We start from the raw sequence: 21,286 nt of genomic DNA, 5'->3' as shown, positions 1-21,286 counted from the left end.
ACATAAAACTATTTTCAAAAACAGTTTACTGTAATCCGAATAATAATAAAATAATACACCTGATACTCTGCCACAAGAACTCATGTTTATCTACATGGAACTCCGCAGCAAGTCTACATGAAACAATGGGTATCTACTCTGCACCCAGAATAGAAGCAGAGTAACTCTGAACACAGACTTTTTGCTTTCCTAATTGCTTTTCCAAACCCTTAATTATTTTTTTCCAGGATATAAATGAGAATTCTACTATGAACTACCAAAAGCAAAATCAAAAAAACTGATTTATAATAGTGGTGGTAGATTTACACAGATGTACTTCTGTCTGGTTTCCTTTTGTCCAGTTGTACACATTTTGCTAACACTGAAAAGTTACTTATGTCACTATGCAACAAAGCAAAGCAAGATGGTCCCATAGAGTTCTCAACACATTTAATGCTATTGCATAACTGCATCTACTGCAGACCTAACCCAACAGCTCACATGTATTAGGTGATCAGTAATATTTAATTGACTTGTTACACCTCTCTCAAAGTAACATAAGACAGGGTCAGAATTACAGTAATATGCAGTAACTACTACCATTATAAACAAACAAATAAGTATTTATTTTTTAACTAAAATGGATCTCTAAAGGAAACTTCACTTGATGCCATAGAATTCTATTTTTATGAAGTATATTTGCATGGCAAGGAAGGAAAAATGAAGCAATGAAAACTTTCTGATGGAAACTAGCTAGAAAAAAATGTTTAAAGAAGTTATTAAATATGTTTTAATCTAAATAACATTATTAATTCAGTGTTATAGTAATTCTGTGACTCTGAAAAACGACTGTAGTGGGTATACATTCCACAAACTCTTATGGGAAATAAATGCCTTATTATACTAGCTTTCAAATATTAAATTAATTTCCCCAGGATGAGGAGAAAGAAATCTCAGAAATTACTGGACTTTCTCTGCACTCCATAACCAGAGTCATATGCATGTCCAGGTTATCTCCGGCAAAGCCTGATATTCAGGCCTCAGGTATAGTGTAAAAATAACTGATGTGCTTGATGTCGAGTTGACGTGGTTCTCAGAAAAGTCTTCAAAAGCACAGAAGTTTTTAGGAGACTGTGATTTCTGTTACCAAGAATTTGGTTTTCCTATATATACCACTTAGCTATTCTCCACTCAAAGTTCCTCCTTCTACTCCTTTGAGAACTATAAACCTTAGTTCTCTTTCTTAGCTGCTCCCTCCGTTTCCATTTCTAACTTCCCATCTTTAAAGGCTCTTTTTAACTTTAAATAGAGCTTACCTTTAGACAATTTTTGCTTTAGATGATACAACCCAGTTCTCCCCATTCTGAGGCAATAAACACAAAGAATTTCTTGGCTTATAATAGAGGCCAGACAAAAATACAAGGAAAACAAAAACTCAGGTCATATAAAGTATCCACACACAAATATAAAAATACATTTTTATCTTTAAACACAAATATACATAAAATAATAAGTGGGTAGCTACACAATTATTGGGACACTTTATTATTTTAAATCTGAAAACATTTCTTTTTATGGTAAAAACGTCAATGCATTTAAACCTCAATAAGCAATACATCGTTTGATTTTAAAGTATTAATAAAGCTTAAAGCCACTTCAACTGCAAAAGGACATATTAAATGTTCTTATGATAATCAAATCATTATGTTCATAGTTATTTTTAAAACCCTAAAAACTTCAAAACAAAATATATTCTGAAGCTATGGAAGAAGGAAAACCTCTGATTTTCAAAATTGTCCACCCTTACATAAACCTACTTATACCGTTTGTGACAGAAAACCAAACTGTAATTTTGGGGAGTTTATTCTATATTTACATATGCATGCTTTTCCTCAGTGCTGCTTCATTGACAGAGATGTCTTGTGACACAAACCTTTTTCAGTGCTATGTGTAATTAATGAAAATACTGTAAGTTTATATCAATTAAATAACACAAACATTTTTCTTGTTTAATTTATAGGGAATTTAATAGCAAGCCTGGCTCATTCTAGAGCTGGTATCCCAGAAGCATTTACCACATTAGGAACAATCCAACGGCTCTGCTATCATTTGTACTCAGGGACAGAAGAGGTAAAAACAAAAAACAACCAATTCTAAAATTAAATATGCTAAAACTATAATTTACCTTTCTGTGTACTAATTTTTCCACTGATTGACTATGTTATATAATATAGTTCCTGTTCCTAACTCAAAATTAGATGACTTTTCTAATACTAATTAGTCATACATATCCGCCATCCACAATTTTAATTCCTATAAAAATATACATTTGTTTTAACTCTAAGTCTTAGGATTTTAATAACAAAAGCAGTATAAAACAACTGTAATTAAAGATTTAAAAAGAACTAACTACCTGTTCAAATTAGTTCCTGATTTAGAAAACAAAAAACCCTATATAATAGGTGATCTAAATGCTGGAATTAAGAGTCAATTTATAAATATGTTGATGACAAAGAAATTTATAATTAAAATGTTTGTCAAGTAACAAAAACTGATGACTCTGATCTAAGTCATTTCTATGATTTGAAATGAATGAAAATGGAATACATAGGATAGTTTTCCTTATGTGCCAAGCAGGGTTAGATGTAAGGGTGTGTGTAAGAGGCTGTGCTGGTCACAGCAGTGGCTTGCCTCTGAGTGTTCCCCAACTCTCTTCCACTAAGGTCTAAAGCAGTGTTACTCCACCTTTAGAGTATATCAGAATCACCTGGTGGGCCTGTTAGATTGCTTGGCCCCATTCCTAGAGTTTCTGAGCCAGTACATTTGAGGTGGGCCATAGAATTTGCATTTCTAACAAGTTCCCAGCAGCTGAACTGCAGGTCCAGGGTTCAGGGTGTAGAAGACATAGGAGCATACAGAGCAACTGGATGCCAACATAAAGACCAATATGTTTACTCTATGAAACTTTTTATGCTACCAGCTATCATATTCCATAACAACTGCCCAGGAGCATACTTTAATTAGTCATATGACCAACTTATGGGTCATAGACAGAGGGAATTTTCCTCAAAGAACTATTTTTTTCTGGAGTCCTGTGGCCTGATACTTGTGCTTCTTTCTTTGTTTTGGACAGTGGAAAAATGAGTTGCTTTAGTAACATCTGAATGTTAAAAAAAAGTAATAAATAAATAAATGAGTTGCTTTCCCTAAGATTTCTGTTGCCAAGAGTTCACGTTTCCTACATGTACCACTTAGCTATTCGCCAAAGTATCTGGTCCTACTTCTGTGAGAACTATAAACAAAATAATTAAATAAGAGTTTCTAGGGGTGGAACCCAGGCATAACTGTCAAAGTTATATGGGTGATGCTAATGGATTGTCAGGGTTGTGCTCCACTGTCTTAGTTCAAGCTCAAAGGTTCTTTCTTGGGCAGCACATTAGAATTACCTGTCACACCTTAAAAAAGAAGAAGGAAAAAAACCCAGATTCTACCCTCAAAACATTTTGATTTATTTGCTGGGCTTTTTTTTTAAAACATTCCCAAAGGTTCTAAAATGTTGTTAAGATTGAGAACAACTAATAGAAATCAATGGCAGTTGACAGCTCTCTGTAAAAATATGGCTGTTAAGCTTCCATCTATACATTGCCATTTGTTTGCATACATTATTTGCTTACACTTGCTGCCTCTCTTACAGAGACTTTCCTATGAAGTAGCTAATTAGATTACTAAGATATTTTAAGATCAAAGCCCACTGGTTAAGAAAGAACTGTTTCTTCATTTAGGTTCGTGCAGCTTGTTCCTCTGCTCTTGGCTACTTAACATACAATGCAAATGCTTTCCGCATCCTATTAAAAGAATGCAGGAATAAACCTAATCAGTTCATTCGTATAAAAAATAATATCAGCAGAGATGCAAGTATTAACCCAGCATTTTTAAAGGAATTTCAAATGCAACAAACAGTGGTGGGACTTCCTTCCTTAAGGTATAGTCCTATATCAGAAGTCACAGTAGTGAAATTATTGATAGAGGAAACTTTAAGCAGCTTTAGTAAGATCAAACAAGAGGAACTATTCTTGATATGAATATATCTCCTATATAGCAGAGGATAAACTTCATTCTAAATGGCCATTGCCAAAACCTGTTTTAATTCCAACTTAGCACCAGAGTTGTGGGTACAGATAAGAATACACCTAGATCTTGAAGATCCTCTCTGGCCAGGATTATTCACATTTTAGAAAGTTTTTGGGAGACTGGTCACCACCACATCTGATTCAAGAAGTCACTTTTTAGTAGACTAGGGGTACATTTGACAGTTCTGAGACAAGACCATCACCCCGACCTTAGCATCAAATGGGTCTTCTAGACTAGGCCAAATTCCCAGGGTAGAAACAGGGCTAAATTAGACTTAGTGGTTAAAGTTATGGTGAAGTTTTCCAGGAACTTATTCAGAGGATTTCAACTCACTGTTGTGGTTTCATCACAAACTTAAGTCCCCCCTAAAAAGGAAGAGAGGAGAATCTCTTTACTATGGGTATATTATCTGTTCTGTAAATGCAACTGAATTACAAGTTTTCTCTGCAAGTAGTGATACTCATACATAGGAAATAGAACTACTCAAAATACATGATTAACTCTATGATAATGGTAGAGAATAGGATCCAATAGAGCATCATGGTTATCTATGATTGTAGATAGCCACGTACAAACATAGATTCTCCATCAATTTTAAGTACAGAGAATGATGAGTACATCTTTGGATCTACTTTAATTCTTTGAAAAACTGAAAGTCTAAAATGGGTGACCTAATTTTATGATAAGCCAAGGAACATATATTATAACTGTTATAATTGATACTGCTAAATAATTTTCATTGGTTCAAAGAATTACAATAAATAATGTAAGTAGTATTTTACACAGTCACTCCCACAGCTAGCCCATGTGATGACTTTGTGGGAAGTAGAAAAATATACCACTTTTTCAGACCTATCTTCTTCAAAACCCAGCTGAAGTGTTTCTTCTTCCGTAACTCTTCCCCTTATCACTTCAAGCAGATTTAATGTTCCAAATGCTTAGAGTAAATAAGTGAGTAAATGAGTGACTGAATGTAAAATACTTACAGGTAACATGCAGTTAGTGGAGGTAACATGTATGAATTAGGCCATTAGGCATTAAACCTGGTACCGTTATTTCTTCATATATTTTTTCTGGGTGCATTATGTCTTCATTCATTTTAATAATAATAAAAATGTTTTTCTTTTAGTCTGGAGAAGAATGGAGGACCATCCATAATTCCTGTCTTTAAAAAAGGTAATTGATTTTTCTTTTATCTACAAAGTACCTCCTACCCAGATACTTTATAATTCTGTATTCCATCTCTAAAAATTATTCAAAATGTAGGCTGGGTACAGTGGCTCATGCCTGTAATCCCAGCACTTTGGGAGGCCAAAGTGGGCAGATCACTTGAGGTCAGGAGTTCAAGATCAGCCTGGCCAATATGGTGAAACCCCATCTTTACTAAAACAAAACAAAAACGAAAACAAAAACAAAAATTAGCCAGGCAGGGTGGTGCATGCCTGTGATCCCAGCTACTTGGGAGGCTGAGGCAGGAGAATTGCCTGAACCTGGGAGGCAGAGGCTGTAGTGAGCTGAGATCACACCACTGTACTCTGGCCTAGGTGACAGAGTGAGACTCCATGTCAAAAAAAAAAAAAAAAAAGTAGAGGCTACCCCCCCAGAAAAAGTTTACCTACATACTTTTCTTTTGTAATTCCATCTACCTAAAGTATCTTCTTATTTACAAGCCCATGATAATCATTTTCTTTAAGGCCTTCTCTACTAGTATCACTTGAAAGTGATCCCTGTCTTATTTTGCTTTTCTCAAACCATGCATAGAAATGTCATTATTTAAACACCTTGTAAGTACGACTTAAATTATGGACTTGCTATTGTTGTTTCATGTACAACTTACTTATCTGAATTCTTAGGGCTGAGACATTTTTTTCATTGATATTCTATTATATAGTTTTGTACATAGTTGGTACATTATACTTGAATGGACTAGATTTGCAGAGATCAGGGTCTAGATCTCATATTATTTATCCCTTCCAGGGAATAGGAATTACTTGTTAATTTCACATATATTCTTAGTGCTTGTTCATGTAGGACCAAAATCATTCCTTACTTGGAATGTTGTGCTACCATGAAAATCAGGGATAGAAACATTCAGAAGTCAAGATCAGTTTGCTAGAGTCACAAACAGAAAGGGACAGAATTTAAAGACAGTAAAAGGAGAGGAAACAACTTCATGTATTCAACGAGTATATGAGGGAAGCTAGGTATGTGAGGAGGTTATATAGAAATATACATAGAATATCAATATAGAAATACAGAAATCTATATAGAAATCAATATAGAAATATATAGAATATTCATTTTTTATATAGCTTCTTTAATGTAAGAGTAATTTACACACAAGAATAAAGTCAGTCTCACTCTTTCTTCACTTTAACACTGGTTTCTAAACAACAACCTGTTTATCAGTCATGATCTGATGAAGTTTTCACAGGTTTGTGGTAACATAAGAAAAAATAAGGACAAGGTAGCAAGTTTCTAATGAAATTCATTTCATTCAATGTCATGTCTATCATTTTCAGATAATGCCTTTTATATTTTCTTTGGGTACTAAAATATTCTTTATTTTACATAATGATGTTTAAAGTAGTATTTGTTCTTTTATTGGTGATAACTTGACATAATAACAAGCAAGCAAACCATATAGTGGTCCCCACAAATTTTTGGCCTCTGACATCTAAAAGTCTGGAAGCACTGATCGGTTCTCTTAGGATGTTATGTAAAGAAAATAGAACTACATAGAACTAGAAGTAATGAGACTACACCTAGGGCTCTCAGGAGAGATTTAATTGGGGCTCTCTAATTTTTAGGGAAAGAGCACCGAAGAAAATTAAAACCTAAAATTCAACTTAAAGATTCTTTGACTTTATTACTTCCTGTAACTAACTTCGTGGGACTCTTCGAAGCAACAAAAAAGACCAAGGATTCCCATAATATTTTTTCTTTTTCATCTACAATTACATCAGATATCACAAATGTATCAAGACCAAGAATAGTGTGTTTGAACCAACTTGGGAAACACGTCCAGAAAGCCAACCCAGAGCCTGCAGAAGGCTAATAAAAGCACTTTAGTATGAAAGGATTTTTGAGCCATCTTTTAAAATTTTTTTTATTTTTAATTATGGTAATATGCAAATAACACTACTGAATAATCTTTTTGAAGGGAAGTTCTTGATCTCGATACTAAGCATATTTTCCTTAGCATGTCTATGGAATTTAGTATCAGGTCAGAGTTATGGTTTCAAAAAATAAGTAGGATTTCTGTAAAGATAAGTAGGATCTCTGCTTCCTGGGTTCAGGCAATTCTTCTGCCCCAGCCTCTTGAGTAGCTGGGATTACAGGCACCCACCACCACTATCCCCGGCTCATTTTTGTATTTGTAGTAGAGATGAGGTTTCACCATGTTGGCCAGGCTGGTCTTGAACTCCTGACCTGAGGTGATCCATCCGCCTTGGCCTGTCAAAGTGCTGGGATTACAGGTGTGAGCCCATGTGCTCGGCTTCACTGTGTACTTTTTTTTTTTTTTTTGAGACAGAGTTTCGCTCTTGTTACTCAGGCTGGAGTGCAATGGCGCGATCTCGGCTCACCACAACCTCCGCCTCCTGGTTTCAGGCAATTCTCCTGCCTCAGCCTCCTGAGTAGCTGGGATTACAGGCACGCACCACCATGCCCAGCTAATTTTTTGCATTTTTAGTAGAGACAGGGTTTCACCATGTTGACCAGGATGGTCTCGATCTCTTGACCTCGTGATCCACCCGCCTCGGCCTCCCAAAGTGCTGTGATTACAGGCATGAGCCACCGCGCCCGGCCCTTCACTGTGTACTTTAAAGCTCCCCTTTTCTCCATCCACTTGCTCAATTGCCTCCATACAGTCTGAGGGTCTTGCTATAATCCATTCTCTACCTGGGCTGCAGTTAGCATTGTAAGCATATATTAATAAGCAGTTATTTTCCCTGATACGTACTTAAGGCTTTCTATGTGCCAGAGTCCAGAGCCAGTAAGTGAGTGAATGAATGATTATTTATTTGTTTGAGATAGGGTCTTGCTCTGTTACCCAGGCTGGAGGGCAATAGTGCAATCACAGCTAACTGCAGCCTTAAAACTCCTGGGTTCAAAGCAATCATCTCACCTGAGTGGCTAGGGCTACAGGTCCTTTGTCTCTGTTATGCTGAGTGTGGTGGTACAGGCCAGTAGCCCTAGCTACTCAGGAGGCTGAGGTCTCTGCTATGTTGCCCAGACTGGTCTCAAATTCCTGGCCTCAAGTGATCCTCCTCCATTGGCGTCCCAAAGCACTAGGATGACAGGTATGAGCTACCATGCCTGGCCCAAAGCTTGTGTTCTTAACCACTGAAAAATAAGAGACCTCTTTAATCTTCATATTTAATTTTAAATTATCTTAATGGTGCTGAGTCACAACTTTCTGGTGGATTGACTAAAATAATAGGAAATGTGGAGGGAAACTGTATATTTTATACTAGAAATCAATACATATTCAAATGATAAATTGTGTTATCCACCACCATTAAGGATAAGAATTCATAAGAATGGACATATTAAGTTTCTATAGATATTTTAAAAAGCCTTTAGAGAGCAACTTTTGAGCTCTGAAACTGGTTTCAGGTACGCTCAAGACTGTATTTTAGAACTATTTTCAGGTTATCAGAGTTTCTTTGCATTCGATTCCAGGAATTTCCTGAGTATCTTGGCCTAGCCAGACCATCTTACCGCTCCTAAAATGTATACTATTTCTCCTAAAGCACAATGCCCCCATAAAGATTATTTTTATTACTCTACGTTTTTTACTTTTTTTAAATGATGTGTGAGAAGTTGGCCCTTGGAGGCTGAAGTTGGAGGATTACATGAGGCCTAGAGTTTTAGTCCAGCCTGGGCAACATAGCAAGACGCTGTCTAGAAAAACAGTGATAAGCTTATGATATTTGCAGTACAAAGTCTGGATTCAAAAAAAAGTTAACCAAAAAAACTCCCAGATTTATTTCCATCTGATTATATACAATTTCTCAAATAACTGATGTGAAAGTATATGGACAACTAAAGTGTACAATACATACTTCAGGGATTACTTACATGTTAAAATTGTAAAACCTCAAATTATATGGATTTTAAAAAATGCATAGACATCCTATTCACTCCAGAGAGCATACCTAATAACAAAACTCTTTTTTTTTTTGTCTTTTTGAGATGGAGTCTTGCTCTACCACTCAGGCTGGAGTGCAGTGGCATGATTTTGGCTCACTGCAACCTCTACCTCCTGGGTTAAAGCAATTCTTCTGCCTTAGCCTCCCAAGTAGCTCGAATTACAGGTGAATGCCACCATGCCTGGCTAATTTTTATATTTTTAAGAGATGGGGTTTCACCACATTTGCCAGGCTGGTCTCCAACTACTGACCTCATGATCTGCCCACCTCAGCCTCCCAAAGTTCTGGGATTATAGGCATGAGCCACTGCGCCCAGCCCGTAACAAACTCTTAAAATTAATAACATATTATGTTAAAGAAAGTCAGCTTTTGGAAATATCTGCTTTGATGCGACTTTGATCTAAAATTGCTCTCTCACGCATACCTGTAATCCCAGCACTTTGGGAGGCTGAGGCAGGCACATTGCCTGAGCTCAGGAGTTCAAGACCATCCTAGGCAACATGGTGAAATCTCATCTCTACTGAAAATACAAAAAATTAGCTGGGCGTGGCAGTGGTCACCTGTAGTCCCAGCTACTCAGGAGGCTGAGGCAGGAGAATTGCTTGAACCCAGAAGGCATAGGTTGCAGTAAGCCGAGATCACACCACTGAACTCCAGCCTGGGTGACAGATGGAGACTCTGTCTACAAAAAAAAAAAAAAAAAAGAAAAACAAAATAAAATTACTCTCTCATTATAAAGTCAGCTTCATGTTTCAATAGAAGTCAAAAAATAGAAAAATAGCTTCTCCTATTCTGATTTGAGGAAGTGGGGGAAAGTCCTAGGCCCATATGATACAGGGCCAAGATTCAGCAAAATTACTGTACTTCTTTCAAAGTTTTTCTTTCTACCTGCCAACATCAATACATTCTTTTCTCAAAAGATGTTTTATTTTTGTTTTTAATAATTAAAAAAAAAACACTATGTTCTCTTGTAAGACTTTAACATTACAGTATCTCAGAAGAGCAGGTAAAACATCAAACATAAGAAAAAGAAGTAACGAAAGAAAGTCTTGATGAATAATTAATATTATATGTCTTCTACAATTTGATACACAAAACAATAAAGACTTACTTTTAACATTAATACTACCTGTAGGGATTTTTTTGAACAGCAAAAATCATAGGTTCATTTTTAATCGTGGTACTTTTATGGCAGCTTCTTCAACTTCTTTTGATATGTCTACTCCAAGAGGACATCTACATCAGAATCAGACAAATCACATTATTTATTTGCTTCATGATCCATCACTAGTTCTGCAGACTATTTGCTTAGAATTCTGACGGTATAAGTATCTAATGTATAATTCATCATATGTGGTGATGATTCTTAAATGCATCCAAATATAGTGGGACCTCAAGTCAGGATAACGAAAGCTAGCCTCATTAATAAGAAATCCAAATTTCGAGACATTTTTTGAGAACATCTGTTTTCTTGTTCTCAAATACTGTACATAAGTTAAAACATAAAATATAAAAATAAGGAAAATATCTTATAAATCTCTACAAAGCTAAAAAGGTGAAACATTTTTGCCACACAGCTAAAGTCAAACATTCACATTTTACAAATGTCCCAGGTTTCTATAGGTTCTCTATAGCACAACTGTCTAGTTATGGAATATAATATTGACAAGTTTTTTTGTTTGTTTTTGTTTTTTTGTGAGATGGAGTCTCGCTCTGTCACCCAGGCTGGAGTGCAATGGCATGATCTCAGCTTACAACCTCGACCTCGTGGGTTCAAGCAATTCTCCTGCCTCAGCCTCCTGAGTAGCTGAGATTATAGGCGCCCGCCATGACACCCAGCTAATTTTTTGTATTTTCAGTAGAGATAGGGTTTCACCATGTTGGCCAGGCTGGTCTTGAACCCCTGACCTTAGGTGATCTGCCCACCTCAGCCTCCCAAAGTGCTGGGATTACAGGCATGAGCCACTGTGCCTGGCCAATGCTGACAAGTTTTAAAACATCAGATGAAAAGATGTTTAAAATATAATTATGTTAGATTATAAAAATAATTGTCTTTTACTATTCCAGAATTAACTTATAACAGAATTATATAGTAAACTGAAAAACCAGCTAGGCATGGTGGCTCACACCTGTCATCCCAGCACTTTGGGAGGCCAAGGTGGGTAGATCACTTGAGGTCTGGAGTTCGAGACCAGCCTGGCCAATGTGGCGAAACCCAAAAACTAAAAATACAAAAAATTAGCTGGACGTGGCAGTGTGCACTTGTAATCCCAGCTACTCAGGAGGCTGAGGCATGACAATCACTTGAACTCAGGAAGCAGAGGTTGCAGTGAGCTGAGAATGGGCCACTGCACTCTAGCCTGGGTGACACAGATTCTGCCTCAAAAAAAAAAAAAAAGTAAAAGAAAACACTGTGCTATTTGTTGGATCTTTGATTTGGGAGAGGAAATAAGGCTTGCAGGAAATAGCTATCTTTTGGCCAATTCTCAGCTGCCTGTGTAAGAGCATAATCACAACCCATTTTCATACCTGAATGCTTTCTGCAGGTTTTCCTTAAAATTCCCAGCACGTTAGCTGGTTTTGAGATGTTACTGACATTGCAAAAGTCCAGGCCATGAACATCGTTTCCACTCTGGTTCCAAAGGAGGGAATTCATCACCCTTACTCATGGCTTGTTTCTAACTCACCTAAACTTGTCAAGATTTTTATAATTTGATACGGTAGCAAAAATATTTCTTATACAGTATCAACCTCAACTAGGTTTATGAAAGACATTTATGTCACTTTCCTTCAAGTACCACCAAAATGTCAATGAAAACCTCATATATAAAAGCAAAATTCAGGCTTTGACTTAAGTAATGTAACTTGCATAAAAAGCATGAATGGTACCACATACTTTGGTTCATAGCGGATATCTTCTATGTCATGTAAGATGCCCATGCCAGCACGTAATCTTTCAATACCGTTCCTAAATAAGAATTATTAAAATAAAATCAATAGTTCCAAGATCTGAAGGAAGAAGGTTTAGTATGATAAAATGGCAATTAATATTTACATGATTATGAGTGAAGCACATATATCTTGTGGCCTACCATGCAATCATAATGCCATTATCAGTGCACAGTCTGGGAGGAGGACACAACAAAGTGCACTGTGTTGCGTTTGTTAAAATTTCCAGAGCTCTGCGGATATAGAAGTTACTTGCAACACCTCCAGATGCAACCTAGGAATTGAGAAAACCAAAAACTATTATATATGGATATGAATCAAGCTGTTAATTACACCTAGGGGAAAAATATCAGCATTATACAATAATAAACTATCTCATTTTGAGATGGACAGTGGGCAAGTTATATATCTATATAATAAAAATTTAGAAAGAAAAAATCACTAACAATTCTAATAGCATAGAAACATTACTAGCATTTTTGTATATTTTCTTCACAATTTTCGTCTCAATATTTAATATAATTACAATCATAGTAAACTATTTTAGACCTTGAATTTTTTATATTGTGCATCTTACTACATAACTCTTAAAAAATTATTCTTTGATATCCATGTAAAATTCCACCTATGAATTACCACCATTTAAACATTTTCCCACTTTAGTTTATAATTTTTAAAAGAATAAAGTTTCAGATACAGTTAAACAGGATGTTTATCAAGGTTTTTAAGCATAATTAAAGGGATTTCAGCTGGTACAATGGTAGTGGGTTATCAGAACTTATTAACATTAGTGTTGCATGAAAGTTTTTGTACCACCTCCCACTGCTAAATTTGACTGGCTTATTTAAAAACAAAAAGGGATTTCATCAAAGGATGAAGGAAATCTGCCTATTTTTCTAAAAATAATGACAGCAGTTACTGCATTTGCTTTCTTTATCATAAACCCTCTTTTAAATCCAATAAGAAGATGCAATCTTGGACTTTTGTGCTATAGAAGCTATATAGATGTCTCATGAAGCTGTCAAACTAGTACGAGAAATGGCGTTAGTCTTTCCTATCCTGCATAATTTCATACTGTCAGGGCTAGCATAGCGTATAAAGATCTGTTCACCTAAACACAAGGTCAAGGTCTTGGGAAAAAAGTAACATATTGCAAAGTGTAACTATTACTATAAAATGAGATAAAACTTACCAGTACTGCATTATTTTGAGGTAACAAATCTTTCTGCTTACAAAACAGAATAGCCCGATGTGTTCTTTTCACAATATGACATGCTGTTGTGTGCTGTACTGCGGCAGCAATGTCTGCAGCTGAAGACAAGATTTGTCCCTGCTCAATACCTGCAGAAATGAGCAGGTATTTTTAGAAACAATCCAGGAATATTTATCTGTTCGACTTTACTAATTAGAAATATACCTTCCTCTTTTTCCTTTTGTATTATTATTTTATTAATAAGGTGTTGAAGTCCAGTAAAAGAAAAATCACAATTTTTAGCACGTTGCAAGGGAGGTGTGATGTCAAAATGAAATCTGTTTCCTTGTTTGGCCAAATGTTCTATGGCTTTCCCACCGCTCATGGTGGAGCACTCTGGATGTTTTATTAAAGAAAGTCTTCTTGCCACCTATCAAAAAAAAATATTTTTTTAATGAGTCATAAAATTAAATACTTTGAAACCAAAAGAGGCAAAGGAAATAAATTGAAAATTGCTAACAACCCCCCCCAACCAAATGAATAAAACATGCTATGCTTTGAGAAATATAGACTATAGCTGATATTCAGATAAGCAGACAACCCTGTTCCTTATGATGACCTGAACAACAGAGGCCAATCACTGCCCCTGTCTATGTTTGCTCTTCTATTGGGGTTGGAAGATAGGCTTGAAGTTGACAATGACTGCTTAATGATGAACATCAGTAATAAGAACTTACCCTATGCTTTCTTCCTATCAGTTCACTGTGGGAAGCAGTGTATTTTTTTGTTTGTTTGTTTTTTGCCCCATATATATGGCAGTAGTCTCTGCAGTATTCTAAAACATAGGGTGAAAAAAAACCCTATCTGTCTCTGGTGTCAGCAATTATGTGATTTAATTATAGAACTCTGTGTCTTTATGTTAATCTTTATATGTTTTCTTATTTTACCTTTTTGCAGTATGTTAGTTTACAAAGCACTTTCCTTCACATATATTATTTGACAAAATACATAACTATCTGCCAACTATTTCAGCCTTTATGTATAGATACTAACCTCTTACCATTTTATTAGGAAAGGCTAAGAAAGAATTCTAAAATTGTGTACTACTTTTTATTTTTTCTTACCATACGTGAATTTTTTTCAGTTTACTAAGATATCATTTAGAAATATTTAGATGAATGGTGGCAGCACATCTATTGCTACCTAGTTGAAATGGACAACATAACAAAAAAGAATGGAGAAATTAATTCTTAAATAATTACCTTGTCAAGCATGTCACCTGGTGCTATGTCCAAAGACTTTCCAAGAAGCAGAAAATCTGAAACTCCTTGAACTAATGCCAATAGACAGTGACCTCCAGAAATCAAAAGAACTAAAAAAGGAAATTCTACTTTATTGGTCAATCTAATAGTAAGTGCATGAGCCTCCATATGATGAATGGGAATGAATGGCTTTTTTAACTGTCCTACCAGCTGTAAGCTAAATGATAAGCCCACTCCCAGGCTTAAAGCAAGTCCTGGTTTTATGGTAGTTGCAACTGCTGAGAGGTCACTTGGAGAGATGCTACTGGCAGAAAGAGCTTCTTGTACTATTCGTTGAATATTTTCTCGGTGAAGCTGTTGAGCTACTGGAGGAATAATTCCACCTGTTCTGAAAGAAACAAAGACAGCTTTTTGTAGTTTTAAGAATGTAAAAATGAAGAAAAATGATAATATATTACAACTAAAGGCATGTCCTCAAGTTAATCATTATATAGTTGAGTAAATCAAGTATTTTCTAATGTGTACCTTCTATTGTAGCACACTGTGGTTATAACTCAGTATGCAGTAATTAAGTGGATAATGTTCCTGAATTTTTCAGCTTATTCACAGCAAACTCCCACGGATTTATTTGTTGATTAATGAAATCACCAAAACAATCTTGCAAAGCATTCCACACAAGTTTTGAGCATGGGAAGGACAGGAAAAAAACTGTATTTAAGGAAAATTAATCTTCTTGCTGACAGGAGATTTTAAGAGAGATTACTGCAAAAGTATTTGTGTAAAGTGATTATATTTTAAACTGGGTGATTGCGGGAGTGGAAAGAAAGGGACAGAGAACCTTGAGAACCGTAATAACTAATTGAATATAAGGGTCAGGGGGACTAAGGCATCAAAGTTTGTTCAGCTATTCAGCTGGAATGACTGGGAGAAAAGAAATTCTAAAAGAGAAACATGAAGACAGCTTTATAAAGAAGATGAGCTAATTTTAAAACACATTCCACTTGAGGTCACAGCAGGACACAGATAGCTTGCAATCCTGAAATGCAGTTTGGGAATCTGGTGTTCAGAACTGGTAATTTGGATTTTTAGTCCATGTAAGACAATGGATGGCCACTCCAAACGTCAAGTGTAAAGAACTGAGGCAAATTTGCTAGAAACAAATTTGCTATGTGACTGAGTTACAATATGAGAAGTAGAGCAATAAAATACAGAGTCTGCAAAATGCAGTGGTAGTCTCAAAAAAAAAAAAACTTCAAATATTTGATGTTGCAAAACCTACTAGTTCTATATGTAGAAATGAAACTCCTCAGTAAGTGCATTTAATGAATATTTGCTGAATAATTAAAATATTGTTTCAGGAAGTGAGGGGGATATGAATGAAATGATCTATTTCAGCACATCTACACTGTAATACAATTTTCCTTTATTTTTCAAAGTTACTTTTTCTCTTATCTCTCTCATCTCTGTTAGCGGCATCAAATAACCCTCAGGTTTCAAAGTTCATCTTTACCTCCTTTCTCTTCCTCATTCTCCACATTTAAGTTTATCACCACTCCCACTGCCAAGTGTCAAGCCCTCATCTCAGTCTATTCAACAGTCCTCTAATTGCACTTTCCTAACTATGTCCTTTGATCCTTAGAGGCCATGCTATATTGCTCCCAGAGAATACTCTACAGCACAGTGCCACCTGTTATTCCCCTACTCAAAACCTTTAGTTTCGCAGATTTCGGGAGACATCAAATCCAAATTCTCTCCCTGTGACTCGTTTCTTCCTTCTCTGTCTTGCCTTCCTCCTTTCCTTTCCGTGCCTTTTCTGTATATTTTATCTTCCAGGGATTATGCTAAATACTAGGGCCAAATAAGAACATGGCTGTATTCTCAAAAAATTAATAATAACAATGTATTTTTGTCTTGCTATGATTTGTAGACAGTATGGAGTGTGGATTAGGGAACAAAGCTAATAAAGAGGCAGAGAAACCATTGAGGCTTGAAGCTATATAGCCAAGAGTCTATATAAGCCTACACTCTAACGCACTTATATGGTGAGCAGTTCAAAGGCAAGGGTCATATGTGTCATTCATATTTGTACCCCAAATGCCCCAAGTATTGCCTGGCAACTGTAGGTATTCAAAATATGCTGAAATGAGCTAGGTGGATGGTATCACTGAAGCCTATTTGTCTCCTCAAGTGACCTATGCTGTAGCTGAATTGAACGTCCAGCACTTTCTCAATTCTTTGCCTTTGCTGACAATGCTCGCTCAGTGATACAGTTTGGATCTGTGTCCCTGCCCAAATCTCATGTAGAATGGTAATGCCCAGTGTTGGAGATGGGGCCTGGTGAGAAGTGACTAGATCATGGGGGCAGACTTTCCCCTTGGTACTGTGTTGTGATAGTGAATGAGTTCTCATGAGATCTTGTTGTTTAAAAGTGTGTAGCACCTCACCCCTCTCTCAGTCCTGCTCCTGCCATGTAAGATGCCTACTCCCACTTTGCCTTCCGCCGTAAGTAAAAGCTCCCTGAGGCCTCCTCAGAAGCAGATGCTGCCATGCTTCCTGCACAGCCTGTGGAACCATGAACCAATGAAACCTCTTTTCTTTATAAATTACCCAGTCTCAGATATTTCTTTAGAGCAGTGCAAGAATGAACTAACACAGCCAGGTTATAATATTCTTTCCATCTCCATTTACTGAAGGCCTAACAAAAGGCCACTGAACACCTGTGATATGTCAAACATTATGTTGGGCACTAGATATAGCATAGTGATTAATACAGACATGGCTTCTGTCACCATGGCACTTGGACTCTACTGAGAGAGATTATACATAAATGAGCAAATGTATAAATTGTGAAAGTATTACAAAGTATATATGCAGGGTATGGTGACACAGAATAGAATTTAGATAAAGTGGTCAGGGTAGTCCTTTTTATGCCATTAACATTTACGTGTTCAAAAGTTCAGTGCACTCAAGAGAAACTGAAAGGACTATGAAGCTGAGACATGGTAATAATAGTTACTGTTTGCACCACTTGTGTGATATTTACCTTATGCTGCCTTGTACTATTAATTCCCCTTGTAGGTCTAGACATCATGCTTCTATGATCAAGTTAAGCTTCCTGAAGCCAAGGACTTTCCAGTACTTTACGGTGCCTTATTAATATCCAACACAGTCCCTCCCGCATATTGTTTGAGGCTTAATCTGCCTCTTCACATATATTTTTTTCTAATGCCACCTTCCCCTAATTCTATGAGGCAGATGTTAATTTTCATATTTTCCTGATGTGAAAACAGAATCAGAGAGGATATGGAACTTGCCTACAGTTACAGAGGCACTACTAAGTGCTTAATTCAGGATTCAAATACAGGACTACGATTTCAAAATACCAGGCTTTTTCACTATTCAGATGTTGTAAATTGATGGCTTAAAGACATACTCATCTGTAGAGTATTTTAATATATTTTGAATTAGCTACTAATTTTAAAAATCTCAAAATATGACATTAAAAATTTGGATTTCCATTTTTTCTTAAAACTTACGATACTCTAGTAACACAAGTCCTGCATTCTTGCATGACAATTGGCTAGAGCTGAGTAGTGACCTCCTCCAGACATTTTCCTATTTATATCTTGTCCATTTATTTGGGTATCCTACCTGGTGGTCCTCTACAAACATCTCAGTTTATAATCCTTGCACCATTCTATGCTTACTGTAATTTATTTAAGTACTAACACAACGTATATGTATAAATATGAATAGGGTTTTTTTTTCAGTGATTAACACAGTTTTCCTAGGACTTCAGCTGAGACCATGAAACATAGAAGTGGAGAAAAGAAGGAATGCATTACTGAAGGAAAATCATTGATAAATACTGAAGCTGAGAATGAGCTTAGTTTCTTTTGGCAACAGGATTAGTTAAGGTTGGGACCTTATTGTGAAGACTCTTAAAAGCCAGGATGAGGTGTTTGAGATTTTCTATAGCAGTTGTTTAAAGTGTTTGCAAAAAGGAGTAAGACAGTAGCTCCTGAAAACTTTTATATATGACAAATAGAAAAGAATGATTTCATTTTACTTTTTCCAAAAAAAGTGGAAATGACTAAGACAATGTCTACTTACTTTAAATGAACTTCAGTTTGGGAATGTATAGCTTCTCCCAACACATTTCCAGTTTCATCCACTACAGCAGCTGCTGTATCATCACAACTGGTTTCAATTCCCAATACTATTTTATGAAGAAATAGTGTTCCAGGATGAAAATTAAAACTTCTTAAAAATCCATAAACTTTCCTTTTTGATGGTTTAAGAACTCCTGCTGTCTTACTCAAGATTAGCATACTTACTCTATAGATAATTCCTGAAAAAGAATTACAGAAACAACTTCTTATTTGCAATTGACATTGGCCTGCTAATCTTTCAATATATAGTTTTACAGAATTACAGGAAGGTCTGTAAAAATCACCAAAATTTTGTAAAGGCTATAGCAACATGTGAATATAAATAACATTATGAATGGATATAATGTTCCTCAAGAGGGAAAACGGGTCAGATATAAAATTTTTTAGTATTACTTGCATGCTGTTCCTACCAAAGGACTGATTATTAAGACAGCTAATATTACAGTACAATAATTGATAGAGTCCTCTGAAAAGTGCTATTTTTTTTGACAGCTAAAATTAAGACAAAATGTGGATTTTCTAAAAAGAATCAAACAACAAAGGCAGATGGAACAGACAAAAATAATGTATTCTGTCTCCTAAAAACACCTTTCAAAATAAAACTTGATCATTTGGTTCAAAAACAAGAGTTAACATAAACACACACACATCAGATTTAGTCTCTGGGTTATAAACAATAGTGTTCTCATGAAGCTCTTCTTAAAAAAAAGAAATATTTCGACTAAGATGACTGCAACCTAACACGTATTTTATCTTTAATTATAATCTTTGGAATTAAATCTCCACTTTTTGCTACAGGTTTTATCGTAACAAGCATCTTCCCAAATCCTTTCCCCCAAAATAATAGCCCATCACTAAAGCACAGTAGTATTTTCACACTGCTAAGTACCTAATTTTATGCCCCCAAATCATCCGTTCTAAAACTTTCTAGGTGTTAAAGCAGATCGTTTCTCCACCACACTGAAGGGATACAGGGTATCCCAGGGATTCGAGGTGAGCGACCTACTTGCAGAGGACAGTTGCGGGCAGGGCAGCCCAGACAGACCGGAAACCCTAGAGGAATTAGATTTGCATTAACAAAATCTGGACAAGGAGGACTGTGCGAAGCACTACCCTTTGGGGCCAAGAAAGCTGCAGGGTGAACCCACGTGACTTGGGTAGCGCCGGTCTCTGGTCTGCTATAAGGCGGCGAAGGGCGCGAACTGGAACCGCGTTTCCAGGTGCACGCCATCATTGGAGTGAAGAGTGAGCAATTTCACCCACCTTCCTCTTGGGGAGCAGGTGCTAGCGCTTGTCTCCTTTCCCTAGGACTGTCGACTGCCCTTATTGCTGCAGGAGAAAGCCCGAACCTGGCGCCCGGAAGTGACGTCATCAACACAGTGCCGGGTCCCTTCCAGAACTGGCTGCTGTTTCACTAGAGAGCGGCATTCTTAGTAAAAACAAAAGCTTAAAGGCCGTCTTTGCCCCAAACGTCCTGTGTGCTCGCATATATTTTTCTTCAGATTTGCAGATGATGGGAGTTCCGTAGAATTACACAGCTAGTGACTGATCCAGCGGAGACCGATTACAGGTTTGTCTGACTACACATCAAGTTGCAAACACTAAGCTACAATAAAAAGAATTTTTTTGCCTTTTGCTGGAATTTGGTTGATATTGTGAGAAAAGGATGGGGTAGATTGTTCATTCCATTTTTAAGGGAACTATCACCAAATCTAAAGGTAGGGGTGGGGTACCTGATACTTTCATCGGAGAAATAAGATGGAAACTAGCGGCGCGGTTCGGGTGGTGGTCCAAAAGAACGGAAGTGTTTCTGGTCGGACAGTGTAAACCGTTACTCCCACTTCACTTGGAAGAAAGGGGCTGGCTTATTTTTATAATTTTTTTAAAAAAAGGCTGTGGTAAATATTCTGTTACCTTAAAAAAATCCTATTTTCATATTGTTCTTACTATGTACACGAAATTCAGCATGGTATGTTTTCAGAGTCTTGCACCTGCTTTTTTTTCTTTTATTGGTTTGTGAACTTGTTACCATTGTTTGAACAGATTTATTCCAAGAGTCTTTCTTCTCCCCTGCTGGTATTTAAGATTTCAGTAAGCAAGGATCTTAAGAATGCACTGTTGTACAGGGCTGGCATATATACCTGTACTTTGCACGTTGTGAAACTCTGGGTATAAAAGATGAGTAAATCCTATAACATGTTGGGAAGTCACAGAGTAGAGTCTAGAGGTAGATACAGAATAAGTAAGTAAATAATTACCAGAATATGGTTGAGGTTTTTTAGTGGAGCTTACGTTTTTCAAAAATTTCAATTATGTGTAACAATAACAATAATAATAAAAGGGCACTATCAGGCACTGTTGTAGATTAATTTTTTCACCATCCCATGACGTAGTTATTGTCCTCATTTTACAAGCAACTGGGCCAGTGAGTTTGGATGCTTTGGA

At 36.4% G+C, this 21,286-nt stretch overlaps 3 protein-coding genes across 7 annotated transcripts in view; 2 read left to right on the top strand and 1 right to left on the bottom strand.

Annotated features, from left to right (window-relative positions):
• The window catches only part of ANKAR (ankyrin and armadillo repeat containing), a 63,732-nt gene extending 56,543 nt beyond the window's left edge, over positions 1-7,189 (top strand). Inside the window, exons 20-23 of the mRNA XM_012464110.2 lie at positions 2,000-2,109; positions 3,762-3,961; positions 5,240-5,286; positions 6,921-7,189. Coding sequence (XP_012319533.2) covers positions 2,000-2,109; positions 3,762-3,961; positions 5,240-5,286; positions 6,921-7,168 — 605 coding nt within the window. The 3' untranslated portion in view covers positions 7,169-7,189. The remainder of the gene's footprint in view (positions 1-1,999; positions 2,110-3,761; positions 3,962-5,239; positions 5,287-6,920) is intronic.
• On the bottom strand, positions 1,444-20,772 carry OSGEPL1 (O-sialoglycoprotein endopeptidase like 1). Of its 5 annotated transcripts, none has more exons than XM_064373247.1 (9): positions 20,105-20,772; positions 18,783-19,020; positions 14,670-15,057; positions 13,633-13,837; positions 13,408-13,526; positions 12,359-12,489; positions 12,163-12,234; positions 10,396-10,502; positions 1,444-4,475 (listed from the first exon to the last, which is right to left on the bottom strand). In XM_064373247.1, the coding sequence occupies exons 1-8, from the start codon at positions 20,211-20,213 to the stop codon at positions 10,424-10,426; spliced, it is 1,341 nt and encodes a 446-aa protein (XP_064229317.1). In that variant the 5' UTR covers positions 20,214-20,772; the 3' UTR covers positions 1,444-4,475; positions 10,396-10,423. The 5 variants fall into 5 exon arrangements, with proteins under 5 accessions (XP_064229317.1, XP_012319541.2, XP_064229321.1 ...); XM_012464118.3 differs by having other exon boundaries at positions 13,408-13,556; positions 20,105-20,768; XM_064373251.1 differs by lacking the exons at positions 1,444-4,475; positions 12,163-12,234 and having other exon boundaries at positions 10,420-10,502; positions 13,408-13,556; positions 20,105-20,765.
• PMS1 (PMS1 homolog 1, mismatch repair system component) overlaps positions 20,216-21,286 on the top strand; it is a 116,906-nt gene continuing 115,835 nt past the window's right edge. Inside the window, exon 1 of the mRNA XM_064373242.1 lies at positions 20,216-20,411. The gene's annotated coding sequence lies outside the window, so the exon portion shown is untranslated. The remainder of the gene's footprint in view (positions 20,412-21,286) is intronic.

This window comes from Aotus nancymaae, unplaced genomic scaffold, assembly GCF_030222135.1.
Source record: "Aotus nancymaae isolate 86718 unplaced genomic scaffold, 86718_ANA_hifiasm-v0.15.2.pri h1tg000008l, whole genome shotgun sequence".
NCBI lineage: Eukaryota > Metazoa > Chordata > Mammalia > Primates > Aotidae > Aotus > Aotus nancymaae.
The sequence above is the reverse complement of the archived record's forward strand: the minus strand, read 5'-3'. Positions and strand labels throughout refer to the sequence as shown.

Coding starts and splice junctions, on each gene's coding strand:
- OSGEPL1 (XM_012464118.3), bottom strand. CDS start 20,213: ATGACGTCACTTCCGGGCGCCAGGTTCGGGCTTTCTCCTGCAGCAATA. Junction 19,021..20,104: donor ACCTGCTCCCCAAGAGGAAG/GTGGGTGAAATT, acceptor ATTCTTTTTCAG/GAATTATCTATAGAGTAAGT. Junction 13,838..14,669: donor CAGGTGACATGCTTGACAAG/GTAATTATTTAA, acceptor TTTTTTTGATAG/GTGGCAAGAAGACTTTCTTT.